The 21394-nt window shown below is 36.1% G+C and overlaps 1 protein-coding gene across 1 annotated transcript in view; it reads left to right on the forward strand.

The window, feature by feature from the left end:
• LOC150102727 (uncharacterized) overlaps positions 1-21394 on the forward strand; it is a 138422-nt gene that overhangs the window by 85518 nt on the left and 31510 nt on the right. The window contains exon 4 of the mRNA XM_090399242.1: positions 10230-10252. Coding sequence (XP_090255368.1) covers positions 10230-10252 — 23 coding nt within the window. The remainder of the gene's footprint in view (positions 1-10229; positions 10253-21394) is intronic.

Below are 21394 nucleotides of genomic sequence, written 5' to 3' on the forward strand. Positions count from 1 at the left end.
ACATTGCCGTGATCTGCTTTGCACTCTTGTGTAAAAAACTCTTGGAATTGACGATGATTCAATCCTCTTGCCCTAATAATGTTGACGACAGTCACAATAACTTTCATAGCATTTCTCAAATCCAATAGTTTTTGCACACAAATTATCCTGGTGGAGTAAACAGTGGTAATGGATGAAATCTTTTCCTTCTAGTTCCGGTTCTTTCCGTAGCAGCACAACAAACCCTTCGTTTCTTCCCACCATAGCAGGGGCACCATCAGTTACCACACCCTCGAGCTTGGTTAAGCTGAGGTCGAGATGCTCCAGCAGTTTCTTGGCGGCTTCAAGAATATCAGTGCCTTTCGTCGTTCCTTTTATATGAATATGACGTAAATTCGGATGACTGTTTTTTTTAATTGCTTCAATGTCATTGGCAAGTTCTTTGACGTGTCATGCTACAGTTACCCCAGACAAACTTGGTTTTTTAAACACTTCCTTATTACTTGGGTACAGAATATCCCCAGCAGTGATGAGATACTCTTTCACAAACTCGCCGTCCAAGAAGGCTTTTGATTTTTTAGCAATTTTTTCAGCTCTTACATAACTTTGATGCACACTTCACTCTCTTCCCTCTGCCATTTAAATGTACCCTGCTGGCATTTTAAATCAATTTGGAGATGGTTCACTTGGTCCACACGAAGTTGCTCTTGAAGGTGATCAAAATTGGATGCATGATTTGTCTCATAGTGTCGTTTTATATTGTATTCTTTTGACACTGACTCACGGCAAATTAAACACACTGACTTATCGTCAATCGGCACAAAAAAGTACAAATTGGTCAACTTTTCATTAAAAACCCGACAAGAGTCACTTGATTTACGCTTTTTACTTGTAGACGCAGTAGTGATGAAAGGTGAACCCAAAAAATGATCCAAAATGGCCATGTAATGGTTATTATCCTTTGAATATGTCTCACACTACTGAAAAAAGTTTCGCAATATAAAACCACGATAGGCTATGGCTGACACAACAAACCTGCGTGCGCTAGTGCACTGTCTAGTGTCTGGAAGACACTAGACAGTGCACTCGAATGAATGAACTACTGCTTCAGCGATCTACCTGCGACATTAGTACTAGTACTAATGTCGCAGGTAGATAGCTGAAGCAGTAGTTCGTAGTAGACGACTGAGGAAGCATGTCTATTTAATATTTATTTTTATAGGATTTTATGTAAAGTATGAAATGCACAGTGTTCCTTGTGAACCTGGAAAGCATCTTACAATTCTAAATACCGTTTTAATGTTAAGTAGTTATTTTTTCAAAATGGCCGGTGGAAGTCAAAGAGCTCCGCTGGCCATGCGTTGAAGACCCCTGCACTAGGGGCTTGTATTTAGCTGTGGTAAGTATTTTGTTTTCATAGTGTTCCATGTAAAAGTTTGCTGGGTGGGGGGACATTAATCTTCCACCTTCAATAGCTAATAATGTGTATTTAGACATAGCAAGCATCTTAAATAAGGCTAAACCACTAAAAAGTAATTTACCACAGAATGAAATAGTTGCCTTAAAAACGTTGTATAGGAATAAAAATACTGTTATTACTAAAGCTGATAAGTGTAATGCAATAGTTATCATGAATCGAGAGGATTATAACAAAAAAAAAAAAAATGCAAGACCTCTTGTGTGACAGTTCTAATTAACAAATTATAGATTGAGATCCTACAATATCTCAAAGGAATAAAGTCTTCAAATTATTGAAAAAAGTGACTTCTTGACCCAAAGAAATCATCAAAATAAAACTCATTCATGTTAAACCACCCCGCATTTATGGTGTAGCTAAAATCCACAGATCTAAAATTCCCCTATGCTCTATAGTTGATAGTATAAACTTGTCTGACAATTAGCTAAGTCACTTGGCTCCCCCCCCTTCCCTTACTGGTAACTCCTCTACTTTAGTAAAAAAAAAAAAAAAAATTCAGTCCATTTTAAATTATTGGTTAAAAATTATATCCTTAAAAATTCAGACATAATGATTGTACTGATGTCATTTCTTTATTTACTAATGTACCACTAATAGACATGTTATAAATAAATATTCTGTTATTTCGATTATGTATTTCTCAACCCTGCTTTGTCTTTGTTTCCTTACTTAAAACTTCGTGAGATGGTATGAATGGTCAACTGCCACCATTTCTTTGCTTCTACTATATCTTATGTTCTCACTCTGTAGTCTAACAAATTTATTGGTTTTACGACTGCACCAGTTAGACTATGTATTGAGTGCAAGATTATAAGATTTTAAAACTAAAGACAAAGCAGATATTGTTAGCATTCTCCTTTTATGTTAATCTTTACTGTTAATTAGTCATACCCTGATTAGTGATCACCTAAACTTTATCTTATGCAGGTTTGAAATTTTCAGGATAGTGCATTGACAGAATCAGTCCAATGTTTTGTTCATAAACCATTTAATTAAATCAAAAAGGAGTATTTATAGTTTGATTCACATTAACATATATATATATATATACATACAATTGCATTACACTTCTTTGATAATTCCAATTCTTCCTAATTCAAACTTAGTTCTAATTTTTTTCCTTTAAAGCTAACTCCCAATGTAGAATATCTTGCCAGTCACATGTACACAACTGACAATAAAGCATACCTTGAGTAAGCATAATTCAGTATCAATTTACATTATCTTATTGTACCCATAAACAGACACACCTGATCTACATTCTTGTTTGGAAGTATCACATACATAAGTACTGCCCTTTACATGAATCTTTTGTTCGCATGAAAGTGCTCCTTTTTTGTCCTTCTTTCCTTCTGTTGGCCCGTTTTTGATTTCCTGCCAAATTTCTTCTTTGTCTGAGTCATTGATTATTCTGTGCCCTTTAAGACCCTTGCTACACTCCTCCTCCTATTACTGACAACAGACTTCACATGGCAGCGGACCCAGGTAGAAGACTCAGAGACCTCAGATGCTTATCTTTTGATTACCAACAGCGGATCCAAGTAACAGAAGGTGAAAACTCTAAGACATGGTCCTTCTCAACATCTGAGCTTATATAGGCCCGGACTTCTGTTGTACGCATGCACTCATCTCTTGAAACTTCCACATATCCTTTGGTTACGTGTGGTTATGCTTTGTTGATGATAAACAACAAATTATATGATAACCATTACAAATTACACTATGGTTATCGTGTAATTTGTTGTTTATAGTCATGCCACAAGTACCTTTTAAAGATATTTGTTGATGATGTGTTTGCCTTTTGGCCCTATGGACAGAACACTTTGGATGCTTTTGTCACCTACCTAAACACCAAAACTCCAAAATTCACTTCATAGTAGAAAAAGAATCTAATAACTTTTTCCTTTTCTTGACACATTAGTCACCCACCTTTAAGATGGATCACTACCTTTTTCCATTTACAAAAAGACAAAACACACAGGAAGATATCTACATAAACAATCACATAATCATCCAGCCCAATGGTATGTTATTTTAAAAATACACACAGATCCAGAGTGATTGGTTCTAATAAAACAGCTCATTCCACAAAACTTGAAAAATTTGCACCATACTTTCTTGGCCAATGGCTACAATTCCTACAAAATAGATAACATACTGCATAGCTTCATTACTTCTTTCTCCTCTGATATGCACAGGAACAAAACAAAAGATAGCCAAAGTATACTAATAACACATGTCCTTCACTCTACATTCAAACTGCATGTTAAATTAGTAACTCTGATCCACTCTCCTAAGGATAAACTTCATCCCCTAGCATATCCTGGAGTGTATGAAGTTCCTTGTGACTGTGACTTGGCCTACTGTTGGCAGACAGGAAGATCTGTTAATATCTGCCTTGTAGAGCATAAAATATACATTCACTACATTATTGTGGCAAGTCAGGACTGGCAGACCACACTTTAGACAGGATTAGATGGAAGAAAACTAATGTACTGTTTAAAAGTTGTTACAGATCAGAAAGATTATTTTTAGAGTCAGCCATACTGGCAGACCACACTTTAGACATCACTTCACACAGGATTAGATGGAAGAAAACTAATGTACTGTTTAAAAGTTGTTACAGATCTGAAAGATTATTTTTAGAGTCAGCCATGGCTGTGAAGAATTCTTCTAACCTGAACAAGTGTGGTTGCATTATTTGCCAAAAATTTAGAAAATAGTTGTTAAGATCGATTCCAACATATCTGTGATATTTGTTTTTCACAACTATTAGAGGGTGCGAAATTGGGACTTTATATCTTTTGTCCATTACACTTTGAATTGTTTCACTTACTCATTGTCATGTATAAACTATAACATGCAGATTTGAAATTCAGCAAAATATAAGCCAGTTAATAAACATCTTTTTTATAAAATAGTTTGTTTGGTGTTGTTAATACCATTAAAATAAGGTATGAATAACGTTCAACACCTAAGCCTGTCTGTTAACTCTCACTGAACAGCACTCTCTTCAAACATCTAACTCCAAACCATTAAATGCAGACCATCAGATTTACTTCATACATTATAAACTGCACAATCTTCTGTTTGACTCATTTGTGATCATTGCTCTTCTTCTCAGTTTGGTCCTGTTATACTGAGGCAGCCTCATAATCTTTACTCCCTCTCTCTCTCTCTATTTTTTAATTTTGCATATTTCTCACCTTTCAAATCATTTATGCCAACCAAAATTTAACATAAGTTAGATGTCAACAAATAGGATAACAGGAGTAAAAGTCATGTTTAGATCAGTGTTTATGACACTTTTTATAAATGATTTTGAAGCTTGAGGATCACAAGGGGTGTTATATGAGTTAGTGCCATCATCATCAAACCTGTGGATGGGATTTCAAGTCAGTGATAGGCTATTTCACCCATTTTTGTTTTCCCTCACTCTATATCAGTAGTTCTCAAACTTTTTTGTCTGGCGGCACACTAAAATCAATAAATAAATTTCACGGCTCCCCTAGTATTATTTGCTTTTTATAGAGAGTAAAGTGCCAAATAATTGATTCTGAAAGACTCGCATATATAACCCATAAATAAATTGATATTACAGATACTAAAGATATGAAGCAAAGCGTGTTTAAAAGAAAACAGATTTTGTTTAAACTAAATTGGTTTATTTTCAAACAACCCCAAAACATACAAAACAAAAGCTATTATAAAGGTTCAGATAATAAAATATGAACTTAATGTGAAATATGTGCCTGGTGTTGTTTGCATATTTCTTTGATATTAAGCCTTGTTTTTGAGAGACATATTCTCATCTCATTTTCAAGGGCCTTTAGTCTTTCCCTCTTCTTTGTTTTAATATTTAAGAGTGCAGAAAAACCCAGTTCACACAAATAAGATGTAGAATATTGCAATAAGATGTTAAGTGCTTTGAATCCTATATTGGGATACTCCTTCATAGTTGTTATCCAAAATGAATTCAGACATATTTCTGAATGCTTCAGTCTCAACATACGATTGCTACTTATATCAATTAATTCTTTGGCTTCTATAAGACTTAACTCACTCATTGCCGATGTTGACTCTACAAATGGATTTCGAATCCAATCGTATAAATTGACTGAAATGTCTGGAAAATAATGAGCAATTTTTTGTTCTAACGATGTTAAATGACTGTAAATAAGTTTTTGCAGATCAGTGTTCTTACATTTTCTGGAGGCAACTTTAAGGAACATTTCTACATTGTTGGTGCTTAATTTTATCTTTAAAAGCTTTAATTTTATCTGTAGATGTCAAAATATTCTCATTTCTTCCTTGCATGTTGGAGCTCAGCTTGTTCAGATGATCGAATATGTCTGTTAAATAGGCTAGTTTGGAACACCAAAAATCATCTTGTAATAATTTATAGAATTCTGGTTTGTCCTCATTTTGGAAAAACATTAATATTTCTTCTTTAAGTTAAAAAAAAACGATCCAATACGCGACCTTTTGAAAGCCATCTTACTTCGGTATGAAGAAGAAGATTCTTGTAATGAGATTGCATCTCTTCACATAGTCCTGCAGATATTCTAGATTTTGATGGTCTGGCCTTGATATAATTAACCATCTGAATGATTTCTTCTAATACACTTTTTAATTCCAAGCCTATTGTCTTTGCCACCAATGATTCACGATGAATGAAGCAATGAGTCGTTATAATGTTCTCATTTTCTTTTCTAGCAAAGCAAACAAACCCTTTTGTAATTCCAACCATCTGTACATATACCCACACAAGTTTTCCAAGATAGACCATTTGTATTAAAATATGTGTTCATTATATCAAAAACATCTTTTCCCGTCGTAGTTTTTTCGAATTCCTTGCAGCATAGAAATTCTTTGATAATATTATCATCTTCAATGAATCGAGTAAAAACAAGTAAGTGTGCTTTACCACCGATATCAGTTGACTCATCTAACTGCAAACTGAAAAATTTTGATTCGATTATTTTGGTTATAACTGACTTTTCAGTATCGATTGACAGATCATTAATATGTCTACTCATAGTATCATTTGATAATGGAATCTTCTTTATTTCTTCTTCTGCCTCAGTACCAAAAATTCTTCTCACAATTGCTGAACAGGCCGGACAAATCAAGGTTTCGCTGATAGCATGAGGCTTCATTTCCTTCGCAATTATTTCAGCGACTAAATAACTCGCTTCTTGAACTCGGTCGGAAATTGTAAACTTTCTTACAAAACTTTTACTTTGTTTTTCTTGTAATCTTATTAACTCTTTGAAATATTCAGGATTTTTATTCGACAAGTTGTCATGTTTTGTGGAGAAATGTCGCAATAATTTGCTAGGAACCATAGCCTCATTTGATAGAACCAAACCACACAAAATACACTTAGGTCTGGGAATTAATTTATCACCACACCACGTAAATCCCATTTTTAGATAGCTCTCTTGATATAAATGAGTTTTTACATTCTCTTTCATTGTTCCCTTTTTACATGAACTTATTCTTTCTGTTTCCGTTGTTTCATTAGCGCTTTTTTGTTGCTGAACGTTAAAAATAGTCAAATCTTCATTAATGCAAGTATCAGTTTTTGATAATTTATTAGTGCGAATTGGTTCGTTAGCTTTGCTACAAGTAGACATTTCTTGATCGTCAGAATCTTCACTCTTCTTTTTTTAAGGAAAAAATTATTCATGATTTTGAAGGGCATATGTAACTTTAATATTTTATTTTAAAATTTATTTCAAGTAAATAATTTTTTTTTCTGGATGGAAAAAGGAAAAACATTTGTTTACGATGTCTCTCATTATAGTTGGAATATATAACAATAAGAAAACCCTCTACTCACTGAATTTAACGACTTTAATATCGTGCTTTGTTTATTCTCACCGATGACAAAAGACTCATGATTTTTGTTTAGGGGAAATGATCATGTATAATGCTTGTCACACTGAACAGAGAAATACTAAAACAGACAGCAGGACAACTAACCATTTATTAGTTCATTTTCTCCAGTATTTATGTGCCGTCAAAAAGACTCATGATTTTTGTTTAGGGGAAATGATCATGTATAATGCTTGTCACACTGAACAGAGAAATACTAAAACAGACAGCAGGACTACTAACCATTCATTAGTTCATTTTCTCCAGTATTTATGTGCCGTCACATATCTAGTTACTACGACACACGATGATCTAATGAAATCCCAGGATATAATATAAGAGTGATACAAAAAATGATAATTTTTATATACACATCATCCATTAAAATCAAAATTTATAATTTTTTTGTTTTTGATTTAGTTATTTGTGGCAATTGAATATTTTGCTTTTTTCAAATAAACGATTCAAAATTTCACGTCTCCCTTGTGGTATATTTGCGGCACCCAGTTTGAGAACCACTGCTCTATATAATGGAAGAAGATGGGTGAAATAACAGAGCCTGAAGGCCACCAGCATTGTTATGGTATTCAATTTTTCAATCTGTAGAAGTTCAATGTCATCTCATTGCCTCTGCTATCTATACTAATAATGCAACATCATAAAAACATTAATCTGTGGGACAAGAACAGTTTGCTCTGACAATCCATTTCATCAAAATAAGCTGTATGACATCCAGTCAGCTTTGTTGTAATATAATCTCATTAAAATTAATATTTGTAAACCAACCAACCACAGACCTCTATTTAACAAAAGCTGACAAAAACTTTTTAAAGTGCTATATGTCCCTCATATTTGTGCCACATCTGAAATTATCAAAATCCTTAACAAATAACAATTACAAACTGTGAACAAACTAGTTTTTAAATTAACATTCCTTATCTATTCTTCACAGGATGAGATATACATCCTTTCTGTAGGCATTTAGAGAATCTAGACTGCACAACAATTTGTTGTACAGTATAGGATCACCTGTTGAGCATGCTGCATAAGAGAGTGCAGGCAGTACAGTAGTTTACCAGCTTAAGTTTACTATGTTTACTCATTGTACTTTTGTAGTATTGTAGATTGGTTTGAACCCTAGCATTGCTCCTGTGACCGGTGTGAAATATTAGTAAATGTGGTATTAAAATTAAGCACAGTCAAACTTTGTTGTAACAAGAGCGAAATAACCAGATCACAGCTGGAATGAGCATACTACACAGTTATACCATACAATTTGTGGTAACTGCAAACATTCTTAATTGCTGGGTAATTCTTGGAATAGACAAAAATGAAAGGAGTGACTTAGCTTTTTTTGACACCACCTGTATTGGATTACAGGGCAGCTTATAACTTAATCTCACCCTTGGGAATCATCTCCACTCTGCCTACCTGTCCAGTATCTAGCCTCTGGCACTCCTTCTTCACTTGACTCAAGCACAGCCATGACTATAAAATAAGTTAAAAATGAACCCTCCATCAGAAACATGTCTACTAAAGAAAGTGTCTCTTTTGTGTAAAAGTTGAAATTATTCGTGAGTTAGAACATGGTGTGAAAAATCTTAAGTGTGTGTGTAAACATTTTCTTTGTTCTCATCAACGGTATTGACATTGTGGAAGAATAAATATGTTTACGTATCAGCACTGGAATTCATAATTATTTTGCAGAACTCCATATAAAGATAAAAAGTGTTAAGTGCAAAAATAAAATACTATCAGAATAGCAACCCAGTGTTTATACATGCTTTAAAAAAAACTCAAGAATTGCATCGTGTGTTGCCCTGCACAATCTCAAGATGATATTGTATGTCCACTTTTTGTGGCACTGGCAGTATATACATAGTTTTTTTTTATGAAAGTCGAGGGTAATCAGATCTAGTGACCGTGCAGGATAGTTATAGGCCCTATTTGACCAGGTAATTGCATATTCAAAAGGTTATCCTCAAGGAGCTGTATCAATAACCTTAACACCAACAGGTCACACCACAAACTTTTTTTCATGTAAAAATAATAGTCCATAGACTCATCATATGTAAATGTACAAAAATTTTAACTTTTGTACTGTTCCCTGATTATTCAACAGCGTTTTGTGGATTTTCAGAATCCTGTCTACAGATGTTATGTCCATCTGTTTTTCCTGACACATGAAATGTGGTTCTGTCAGTGAAACAAACTGTAGAAAGAAATATTCCATCCTCTTTGATGTGTATCATTATGTCTTATTCAAAACTTAGTAGCAGGCCACTGTGTCATTCAACATAAATGGCCTGCAGTAATTGTAAACAAGTATGGCCATAGTGTGCAAGGTTTGTTTTGCAGAATTTTCCTTGGTACTTCTTTGGTACATTCTCATTGCATCTATACTACTGTTAGATAAACTTCTGCATGCTTCATTTAAACAGTCAATTGTTTTCTGACTCACACAGTTAGCTGGAACTCTTCCCTTTACAGATGCAACCATTCTTATGAAATTTGTGATGCCACTTATGAATGGAATTTGCAGTTGTACTCTTTTCATATTTCATTCTTCACTGTAGAGAGACAGAATTTGTGCAGTGAAACTACAACATGGTCATGGTCCACTTGCTATCTTTCTCTGTGCTAAGTTGGCAATGCAGTACATGGTGCTTTCTAGTGGTAACTGTTGGAAAATGATTCTTGTGATTGTCCATACTAAAACTCTTAAAACAGATTTCTTATTATGCATGTTACATCTTCCTTTTGCCAATTATTTCTTCATAAAATTTTTTAGAAATTACTTATATCATTTTGACTTACCCTGTATACTGTTATGAATATATTAGGTGCCTTGCATGATGCCTTATTAATTTTACGATTAATTTATCTTTTGCAGATGGAAAATATTTCCAGTAACTGGTGAGTATACTTTTACTCTTTTATGAACTCTTAAAATATAGCAAAGCACTGGCATAAAGCTTTATTTAAACATAATTCTAATTGTTAAAGATTCTCTATTTTCAGACACATAAGGATTAACTTATTTTCATACTACAAGTTCATTTTTTCATAAAAACTGTTTTTATGAGATACTTTTCTGGTTACATGCCTTCAAGGACTGAATCAGATATGATATAATACAATTAGTAGTTAATCACTAGTTAACAGTGTACTTTCAAATTTGGCTGTTACTTCTGAGGTCCCTGGTCAGTTCTTGTTTTTTTATCTTTGAAAGATATAACTGCATTGGTCCATTCATATCTTGGACTTCCTCTTGGTCTACTTTTTCTGCTATTTATACTTCAAATGTGTTTTGCCACTCTTCATTTTCCATTCTGTTCATTTGGCCATTTTCATTGCTCTTTACTGATTCTTGAATATTAACACAATGGGAGCCTTGACTTCTGTTAACATTGACAACCAATGTTCTAAGGAACTGGTTAACCATCAATAAGAGTTTTTATTTTAATGATCAGTGTTAATTGTAAGAACCAGTGACTTTCCGATTACAGCTGGGAATGCATGGGTGGAGTGTTGACTATTGTGCATAACATGATGCATATGTTCAAGTATCTTGTTCTCAGTCATTCAGCACATCTTTGTTATTGTTTAGCTCAACATCAAGCTTTATTTTGAAATACATAATGGGCATTGTTATTCTTCTGTTTGATATGGGTATTTTTGAACTCAGAAATAATTTTTGAGTCTAAAAACTATATTAAAATATTCTGGAGGAATGATAATTGTAGCAACTGGGCTTACAGCAGAAATTAGAATCTTATTAAAGATTCTAATCTCTGCAGTAAGATAGTTGTTATTATTATTAAAGGGAACCCTCCAGGGAGTAGGTACTCATCGAGGGAGGCCACATACTACCTGCACCAGCTTTCATACCGGTTCTTGAATTCATTAACACTACTTGCACACACCATCTAATGGCAATCCATTCCAATCTGCATTGCTGTATGAGAAAAAAAATCTAGCTCTCTCACCCTCTTCTTGATGGCATTCATTCTCAACTTCTAAGTATGCCCTCTCATCCTTTCCCCACTCTCCATAAAATGAAAATTCCATCTACTGATGTTCTGTGTGATCCTTTCAGAAGTTTATAAGTCTCAATCATATCATCCTTCTTTCTCTTGTTTGCTAGTGTTTGCAGTCTACAAATTCTCATTATGTTTTTATAATCAGTATTCCACAATCCTGATATTATTTTTGACACATCTCCTTTGCACTCCTTTCACTATATCAGAATCACCATGGAAACCAGACCTATGCACAAATGTACTTATATCATCATCATCAAATTCCTGACATGTACCCTCAAGGGGGTGTACAGGATATGATAGTACTACATGAAAAATTTACTAACTTCCTATCTACAATTTTCCTCCAAATCAGTGTTTTACTTGTCAAGACTCCAATATTATCATTATCAGATCTTATATTTCTATCGTCTAAGGCACATTGTACCGTATCAATCCACCAATATCTTGATCTTCCTCTGGGAAGATCAAGATATTGGTGGATTGATACGGTACAATGTGTTCCTGCCAACCTGGCAGAGAACACTTGTTTTGCTAATCTTTCCTTGCCCATTCTGTTTAAGTAACCATACCACCTGAGATTAGCTCTGCTAATGCATTCCTGGATGCCGACAATGTCAAGTTCTTTCTTAATACTCTCATATCTGTGGTCTCTAGTCTTTGGTCAAGTGTTTTAATTCTGACCCAGCTCTCAGATCCATAAGTTAAAATTGGCTTGAACACTGTCTTGTATACAGCTAATTTAATGTTTTGGCTAATTTCTCTCTTATTTCATATAAATTTATTCACTTGACTTCCCACCATACCAGCTTTGTTGATTCTGTTGTCTCTATTTGTCCATATTTAATTTACCATCTTCACTAAAAATCGTGCCTAAGTAGCTGAAATGTTTTACTTGTTCCACAGGTTCCCTGTTCACAACACAATTGACATTTTCAACAATTCTACCTATTTTCATTGTCTTTGTCTTTCTAATGCTGACCTTCATACCATATCTATTACAACAGTTATTCAATTTAGTCAGGGACTCTTGTAAACTTGTAGCAGATTTATTTAGAAGTATAACATCGTCTGCATAAAGCAAAGAACCATCTTCCTGTACTTCCTTCAATTCTAACTGCCAACTTACAACTCAAATACAGACTAAGTATTGCTTGATATAATGCCCCATTGACACCATATAACTGTTGCATATTGAATAGCTTCTCTCTTGGTACCTTGTCATATGCCTTTTCCAGATCGACAAAACTTAAATACTGATCTTTGTTATATTCCCATGCTTTCTCAACTACTTGTCGTAAAGTGAAGATCTGATCCTGACAGCCTCTATTTGGCCTGAATCCAGTTTGTTCTTCACCAAGCTTTTCTTCCACAATTCTTCTCAAATGTTTCTGAAGTATGCTTGCATAGATCTTGCCAGGAACACTGAGTAGGGAAATACCTCTGTAATCCTCACATTCAATTTTATTTCCCTTTTTATATATGGGTACTATTAGAGCTCTATTCCAATCATCAGGAATTCGTCCCTCTGTCCAGGTTTTCTGAACTATGCAGTGCAGCCACTGTAAGACTTTTATACCACCATATTTCAGCATTTCTGGTTGAATATCATCTACTCCTGCTGCCATTTCACATTTCAAGCCTTTGATGGCTTTTTCTTCTTCAAGTATAGATCCCCCCCCCCCCCACCCCCCCCCCCCCCCACCCCCCCCCCCCCCCACCCCCCCCCCCCCCCACCCCCCCCCCCCCCCACCCCCCCCCCCCCCCACCCCCCCCCCCCCCCACCCCCCCCCCCCCCCACCCCCCCCCCCCCCCACCCCCCCCCCCCCCCACCCCCCCCCCCCCCCACCCCCCCCCCCCCCCACCCCCCCCCCCCCCCACCCCCCCCCCCCCCCACCCCCCCCCCCCCCCACCCCCCCCCCCCCCCACCCCCCCCCCCCCCCACCCCCCCCCCCCCCCACCCCCCCCCCCCCCCACCCCCCCCCCCCCCCACCCCCCCCCCCCCCCACCCCCCCCCCCCCCCACCCCCCCCCCCCCCCACCCCCCCCCCCCCCCACCCCCCCCCCCCCCCACCCCCCCCCCCCCCCACCCCCCCCCCCCCCCACCCCCCCCCCCCCCCACCCCCCCCCCCCCCCACCCCCCCCCCCCCCCACCCCCCCCCCCCCCCACCCCCCATGATGATCAGAGTTGAATATGGGGAAGCAGCATTAGGGAGAAGGAAAATTACACAGGGTTCCAGACTGGGACCATTGCTGTTCAACCTTTGTGTCAATGATGTTGGTACTTGATTATAAGAAGATATTCAGTTTTATGCAAGTATTGTGCTTCTGCAGGAGAGTTGATATGAAAAGTAGGATATGAGGCTGATGTAACTAAATGTAAGACCTTGAAATTGGGGTATGTACAGTTTGGAGTTTGCATATCATATTGGAATTATGCTGAAGAAATTTTTATCTTCTTATTTTTGTATGTCTGCAAAAGGAAAAAAAAAAAAAAAATATATATATATATATGTACACGTTTGCAGATATATTTGAATACATTAGGTAAGTCTACAATAATATCCGATCCTTGAGAAAAAGAAAAAATTATTATTTATTTTTTATTTTCACATCAGTGACAAAGCCCTTTTTATGTATTTACTGACACGGAAATTCCTTTTTGAACTAAAACACATCATTAGTTTCTCTCTTAATAAAAGTAAGTTCAGATTCAATCTGATCAGCATATAACAACTATTCATGATCATATACAAGACCCTGAATCATTAGTAGGCTTACATTGCCTTCTCACTCCTCTTTCTAGAAATCAGTACTCTAGTTCTTGAAAAGAATATCTAAATCAGAATTAGATGCTTCTTCAATCATCCTGAAGATTTTAGATTGAAACTAGGTATAATAATTGCATTATTGTCATAATAACATTTCTTCGCTCTATCTGAATGAATAATAATGAATTTGCATTGTTGTTTTATATATACTATTTTATATTGAAAGTTAATTTTTCACTTGGTAGAGTATAATAAATTTAGTTTAATCCTTTATCCAAGTGTGAGCAAACAAAGTTTGCACCTGAAAGTATCTTCAGGACTGGGGTAAGGTGGTACAACACCAGGGCACTCCTTGCAAAGGTGGAGCAAGATACCAACACTCCTATCTCAGTATCTCCCATAATGCAAAACACATCTCCTTGCGGATATGTCTAATGTTATGCATTAAGGGAAGGGCCACAACCCAGACTAGTTTCGACCTTTATTGAGGTCTCTTCAGTGGGAGCCAGGCCCAAGTGGAGATACCAGGCAGAAGCATTAGCAGGTCATCTCTACCTATAGGAGTTGCCAAATGGTGTGCCACCCTTTTTTAATAAATTACTCTGGATTTAGAGAAAATGTTGAAAGTTTATTTTTCAGTTGGTTAGAGTATAATAAATTTAGTTTAATCCTTTATCCAAGTGTGAGCAAACAAAGTTTGCGCCTGAAAGTCATGACACTGGGGTAAGGTTGTACCACCTTACCCCAGTCCTGAAGATACTTTCAGGTGCAAACTTTGTTTGCTCGCACTTGGATAAAGGATTAAACTAAATTTATTATACTATTTTATAAGTGACAAGTGATAATCTTTTGAAAGTTCTATAAAGAACTTTCAAACCATGCTCTTTATCTTCTGAAAATGATTCACTTACTCCCATTATTATTTTTCATATAGCGGAAAAACCTAACCTAACCAAAAATGTATTCATATTTTCATAACTATAATTAGGAGGAGAATGAATTATGTCCAAAAGAAAATATCATAATAATTTGAGGCAAATGTAGACTTTTCTTTAGTGCTATTATGAGCAGAAGAATATAAAGCAGCAGAAAGATTAACACCCTAATATTTTTTTTCTCTTAAATCAGCTAAGGTAGAAAGTAACGGTGTTATAGATTTATTCATTCTCTCACAATATCTGCAAGAAGTATTTTGAATGTTTGCCAGCATTTCAGCAAAACCTTTCCTAATTTAGAACAGTTTTTGCACATTTTGTTTTCCTGAAAGAAGGAAGTCCTAGTTTTGTATCATCATTTTTATTGAGTATAAAAAGTAGTCATTCTTATTAGCTAGAAAATTTTTTACAGGATAAAACCCTCTGCAGTGGTACTACCTGTGAGACCATTTCAACATATTACTGATGTTATTTGACTATTGAATAAACAGACACAGATCATAAGCATATCTTTATAGTGATGGATGTTTGATTTGGTATAGCAAATGTAAATGTAGTTTTTGTCTAGATTAACATTTTCATATACTTCACTCGAGAATGGATCTGCTTCTTTGTGCAGCTCGGCCAAGACTACATTGTCTGGCAGTTTGAATTTGCTGGATATTATTCAGTGCAATGTATGCATCGAAGAAATTAAAGAATATGTGGATGGAAGTTAAAACTGGAGAGAGAATATGTATTAAGTGTTTTAAAAGTGAGTGCCTGTTAGGGTAGCGAGATGCAACAAATACTGACGATAAGATAGAAAATGATGTTAATAATATCGAATGTGCGGCCTGGAAATAGACAATAATGAAATGGATATCAATAAAGAAATAGCATGCTTAAATGTTATCCTTCATAGGACAAAGTGCAAAATTGAAAAACTGCAGAAGCATCAAGAGCTGAAAAAAGAAAGAAGCAAGTGAACCGAAAGAATAATAAAGACTGACCGAACGAATGAGAAAAACAAGTAAAGGAGAAAATTATGTATGAACATTATGTAAGTACTCTCTAATGAGGGGAGTACTTAAGAGTACTTAACGAAGGTATGAAAAATCGTGTTTCATGGAGCAAAAATTCACGATATTAGCCACGCCATCCGGATGCAAAAAGGTAAGTCAAAGGAAATGATTGTCTTGGTTGGTACCAATGATTTGAGAGGCGAGAAGTATTCTATGAGGGTGTAAAGGAGTTGTTAGAAGAAGCAAAACTGAAGAGTGAGAAGGTGAAGAATGTAAGTCTGGTACCATGCCATGATAGAGGTGAACTGAGGAGGAGGGCATTGATAGCTAATGAGTCTATACGTAGATTGTGCAAAAGAAATTATGTAGAATTTGTAGATCTGTGGACCTGTTTGATGGAAAGAAAGATTTATACAATGCAGATGGACTACATCTGAATGGTTTTGGTGTTAGATGTGCAAATTCAGGAAAAATTAAGAAATTAGGGTGAAAGCAAGTGAGTTTGTATGAAGGCAACCATGAAGCGAGTGAGTGTGAGAATGACCAAGTGAGGAGTCTAGTCTCTCAAGCAAAAAATGTTGAATAGGATAGTCAATTCAGAAAGTAAAGGTGGGTTGGGGAATAAGGGATGTTGCCATTTTTATATACTAATGCCAGAAGTATCAGGAACAAGAGGGACGAGTTTTTGGCATTGATTACTGCAACCTTGCAAAAAGTTATAAGGATTAGTCAGACTTCACTAACAGCAGATGATGTAATTATAGGGATTGAATGGAAGGGTTTAGTATTTTCAGCCAAGATAGAAGAAATAGGATGAGGGAAGGAGTATTGTTGATGGTAGTAGATGAATTGCAACCAAAAAGGAGACAGGCGTGAGGGGGGGGGGCTGTTCATGTGAAGCAATCTAGTGTAGGATTAAGACCAATAACACAAAATACACAGTTGGTGGATGCATGTCTTCCAGATCATCTGGAAGACATGCATCGCCAAATTAGTACACTGAGTACAGGTAGAGGGATTATTATGGGGGGAGGACTTCAACTATGGGGATATAGACTGGAAGGAAGAAAGATCACGTGGAAGAAAGGAAATAGAACTTATACACCTGCTGAGAGATAATTACTTAAGGCAACATGTGATGGAAGGGACTAGGGGTGTGGAGAGTATTGGACCTGGTCCGAGTAGACCATAGGATCAGAAGAGCTATCCATAACCAAGCTGACAACATTGCCTCCAGTTGGTGAAAGTTACCATGAGGACGACTTGATTTGGGAAATTGTAAAATATGAGGAATATTCTGTCAAGAAGGAGGTAATTGTGGAACTACAAGGCAGTTGATTATGACATGCTTAGGAAGAAATTTAAATCTGTATCATGGCATAAGACACTGCAGTGTAAGGATGTTAATAGTGCATGGGATATAGTTAAGGGTCATCTAGAGGAAGCAATATTAAATTGTATGCCTCGTGTAAGGAGGGTTAATTAGGTAGCAGTTAAATGGATGAGTAATATATATCATTAAGCATGAGCTGAAGAAGAACAAAATGCTGTGGAAGGTATAGAAAGAGACCGGTGACCATCAAACTCATGAACAGTACAAGGCTCAAGCAAGAAAGGTGACCAGCATGGCAAGGAAGACATAATCAGATTATGAGAAGAATTTAGCTGAGTAGACCAAAGGAAATCCCAAAGAGTTCTTTCATTATGTGGCAAGTAAGAGGAAGAATGACTATGGAAGATTAATCTTAATCAGTGATGATGGTCATGAGGAGATGTAAGCAGATAAAATAGTTGAATTACTGAATGATCACTTTGCAAGCATATATCTTCCCAGTGCGGTTATTGCTTTAACCTATGAGACAGACACTAATGTGGGAACAGAGGTGGATGAATTGGAGGTTCTTATGATATGCAGAGTCTCAATGTAAATACAGCTGTGGGATTAGATGGGATATCAGCTAGGGTTTTGCAAGAATGTGCAAGGGAACTGCCAATGCCTTTGACTAAGCTGTTTAATTTAAGTCTCAGCTCTGGTAGAGTTCCAAGGGAGTGAAAAGAGGGCAAAATTATTATTATTTTGGGCGACTCCAGGGAGTCCTTAGACTCATCGAGAGAGGCCCTAAACATCATGTCCACACAACTATACTATACGACATTCTCACAGTATCTATTATACCTTGCCTTGAACTCGCTCACCGTCATAGCACCCACAACAGACTCTGGCAGCTTATTCCACTCATTTACCACTCTAAAAGTAAAGAACCCAGCTCTAACTCCCCTGCTAACCACACTCTTGCCCAGCATCCATAGGTGTCCCCTAGTTCTCCCACCACCAGTCTTGATCTCAAAAATATCCTCTGAATTAATCCTAAAGAATCCCTTTAGCAACTTGAATGTCTCAATCATATCTCCCCTTTTCTGCCTATCAACTAGTTTCTGCAACCCACAAATCTTCAACCTGTTCTCATATGTTTCATTCCATAGACCTGCTATCATCTTAGTCACTCGCCTCTGGATCCTCTCCACCTCTTCCCCATCAAGAAGGAACCGAGGTGACCAAATCTGGGCACAGTAGTCAAGATGAGGTCTTATCAAGGCTCGGTTTAATTAGAAATTCCTTAAAAATATTAGAAAAATTGGTAAAAAAGAGAATTAAAGAATGGGTAGATAAAAATAATACTTTATGAGGGTCAACATGTCTTTGTGAATGGTCGCTCATGCATTAGTAATTTACTAACTTTTTATAATAGAGTAACAGCTAAGTTGCATAAAGGAAATGGCTACATGATGATTTTGCTGGATTTTGCAAAGGCATTTGACAGAATACCACATGAAACACTGTTGTGCAAATTAAAACAAATGGAGATGGATACAGCGGTGGCCCGTGAAGTTTTAAGTGGGGGTGCTGCCTATAGAAAATTAAAAAAAAAAACATTCTTTTTTTCCTAATTAGTAACCAATTTTTGCTAATTCATTAATATATTTTCTCTTATTTCGGTGATTACACCACATTTTTTATTATTCAGTTATACAACATACTGAAATAATAGTTCCAGACAAGTTTCGTAAATCATAAGATTTACATCTTCAGAGGTAAATAGTATAACTTAAAGTTTAAACAAGAGAAATTAATAAATACAAATCATAACCGTCTGGCTATTCATAAACTCAAATAACAGAATGCAGATATACAACATTATTGACGTTGAGCAATACTGGTCGATGTCACGTGTTCTTGTTCATACAGTCCGAGCTCAGATTGAGGTAGATTTTTTATTAGGGCTGACCACACTTGATGGAGAATCAAACCTTGATTTTTATTGCATTGGGTTGGGTTTTTCAGCAAAGGATGTTTTGATTGTAAGTATTTTTTAAGTTCTTCCATCCAGAGAGGCACTTTTTTTATGAGATCATTTTTTTTTGTGTGTGTATGCTAAGTTGGGTCTCTGTCTAAGGGTTTGTAGGTGTTTGTATCCTCCAGGAGACTTTTCATTTTATTATTATATTCTGTAGCATTTAAAACGACAGTTGCATTGCCTTTATCCGCTTTGATTATGACAATATTTTTGTCATCCTTTAATTTTTTAAGGCAAGCTTATTCATTGTAAGGTAGATTCCTACAAGGTAATCTGCTTTTTAATAGTAAAGCTGTACTCTATATGGATAAGATCTGCCGTGTTGTCCTGTAGATTTATAAAAAGTGCCTCTCTGGACGGAAGAACTTAAAAAATACTTACAATCAAAACATTCTTTGATACCAAGAATCTATGGTGTTCCAAAGATCCACAAGACAGATATACCTTTAAGACCAATAGTAGATGGAAGAGATTCACCGACTTCCAACTTGGCGAAATACCTCACCAACATGATTTCACATCATATAGGAAAAACATCTTCCTTCATAAAAAATAGTACACATTTCATAGAAAAAGTGAAAGATATACATATTGGTCCATCAGACATCTTAGCAAGTCTAGACATTATCAGCTTGTTTACAAACGTCCCAAGACAAGAAATTTTGAATCTCCTAGAAGACCTCTTCCCTCCGGACATCTGAGATCTTTTTAAACATTGTATAAATAATACTTTTTTCACTTATCAGGACAGAATCTGGGAACAAAAAGAATGGCTGGCCATGGGTTCATCATTATCATTGGTATTAGCAAACCTATTTATGGAAAAATTTGAAAACAATTCTCTAAAGAATTACCATAAAAAACCAAAAATATAGCTGACCTGTGTAGATGATATTTTCATCATATGGAATGGAATATCAGATGAACTTATCAATTTTAAAGATTATCTCAACAATTTGCACAACACCATAAAATTCACTTTAGAACAAGAAGAAAATAGAAAACTTCCTTTTCTAGATATTCTATTAGAAGTTAATGAAGAAAATAAACTCTCCTTCTCAGTATATAGGAAGCCGACCAACACAGGAAGATTTCTAAATGCAGCTTCACACCACCATCCTTCACAAAAAATAAGCTTAATTAAAACTCTTCGAGACAGAGCATACAATATCTCCCGCGCACAAGAAAGATGTAATGAAGAACTAAAATACTTAACACAAATCCTCCAACAGACTGGATATGAAACAAACCATCAAGAGAATCCTTAAAATGCCTCCAACTAACAACACAATAAAACAGGATTACACAAACCCCGTCTCACTTCCTTATATCAAAAATGTTACAGACAAGCTAGCCAAATTATTGAACAAACACAACGTAAAAGTAGCCTTCCTTCCTATGGAAAAAATCTCAAGATTCCTACATCCACCAAAACCACCTCATCATCCTCTTAAAAAATCAGGAGTCTACAAAATCCATTGCTCTTGCAGGATTTGCTACGTAGGACAGACAGGAAGATCTGGAGAAATATGCATGGCTGAATACCAAAAAGACGTACAATACAAAAGAGAACAAAAAACGGGTCTTGCTTACCATACCACTTCCACTGGACATGATGTACTCTGGCAAAAAACGACGATATCATACATAGAAAACAACTGCTACATAAGAAAATTTAAAGAAGCTGCTGAAAAACCCAACCCAATGCTATAAAAATCAAGGTTTAATTCTCCAAGTGTGATCAGCTCTAATAAAAAATCTACCTCAATCTGAGCTCGGACTGTATGAACAAGAACACGTGACATCGACCAGTATTGCTCAGCGTCAATAATGTTTTATATTTGCATTCTGTTATTTGAGTTTATGAATAGCCAGACGGTTATGATTTGTATTTATTAATTTCTCTTGTTTAAACTTTAAGTTATACTATTTACCCCTGAGGATGTAAAT

The sequence above is a fragment of the Typopeltis vanoorti genome, chromosome 10 (genome assembly GCF_054136105.1).
Source record: "Typopeltis vanoorti isolate ZY-2024b chromosome 10, IOZ_Tvanoo_1.0, whole genome shotgun sequence".
NCBI classification, from domain to species: domain Eukaryota; kingdom Metazoa; phylum Arthropoda; class Arachnida; order Uropygi; family Thelyphonidae; genus Typopeltis; species Typopeltis vanoorti.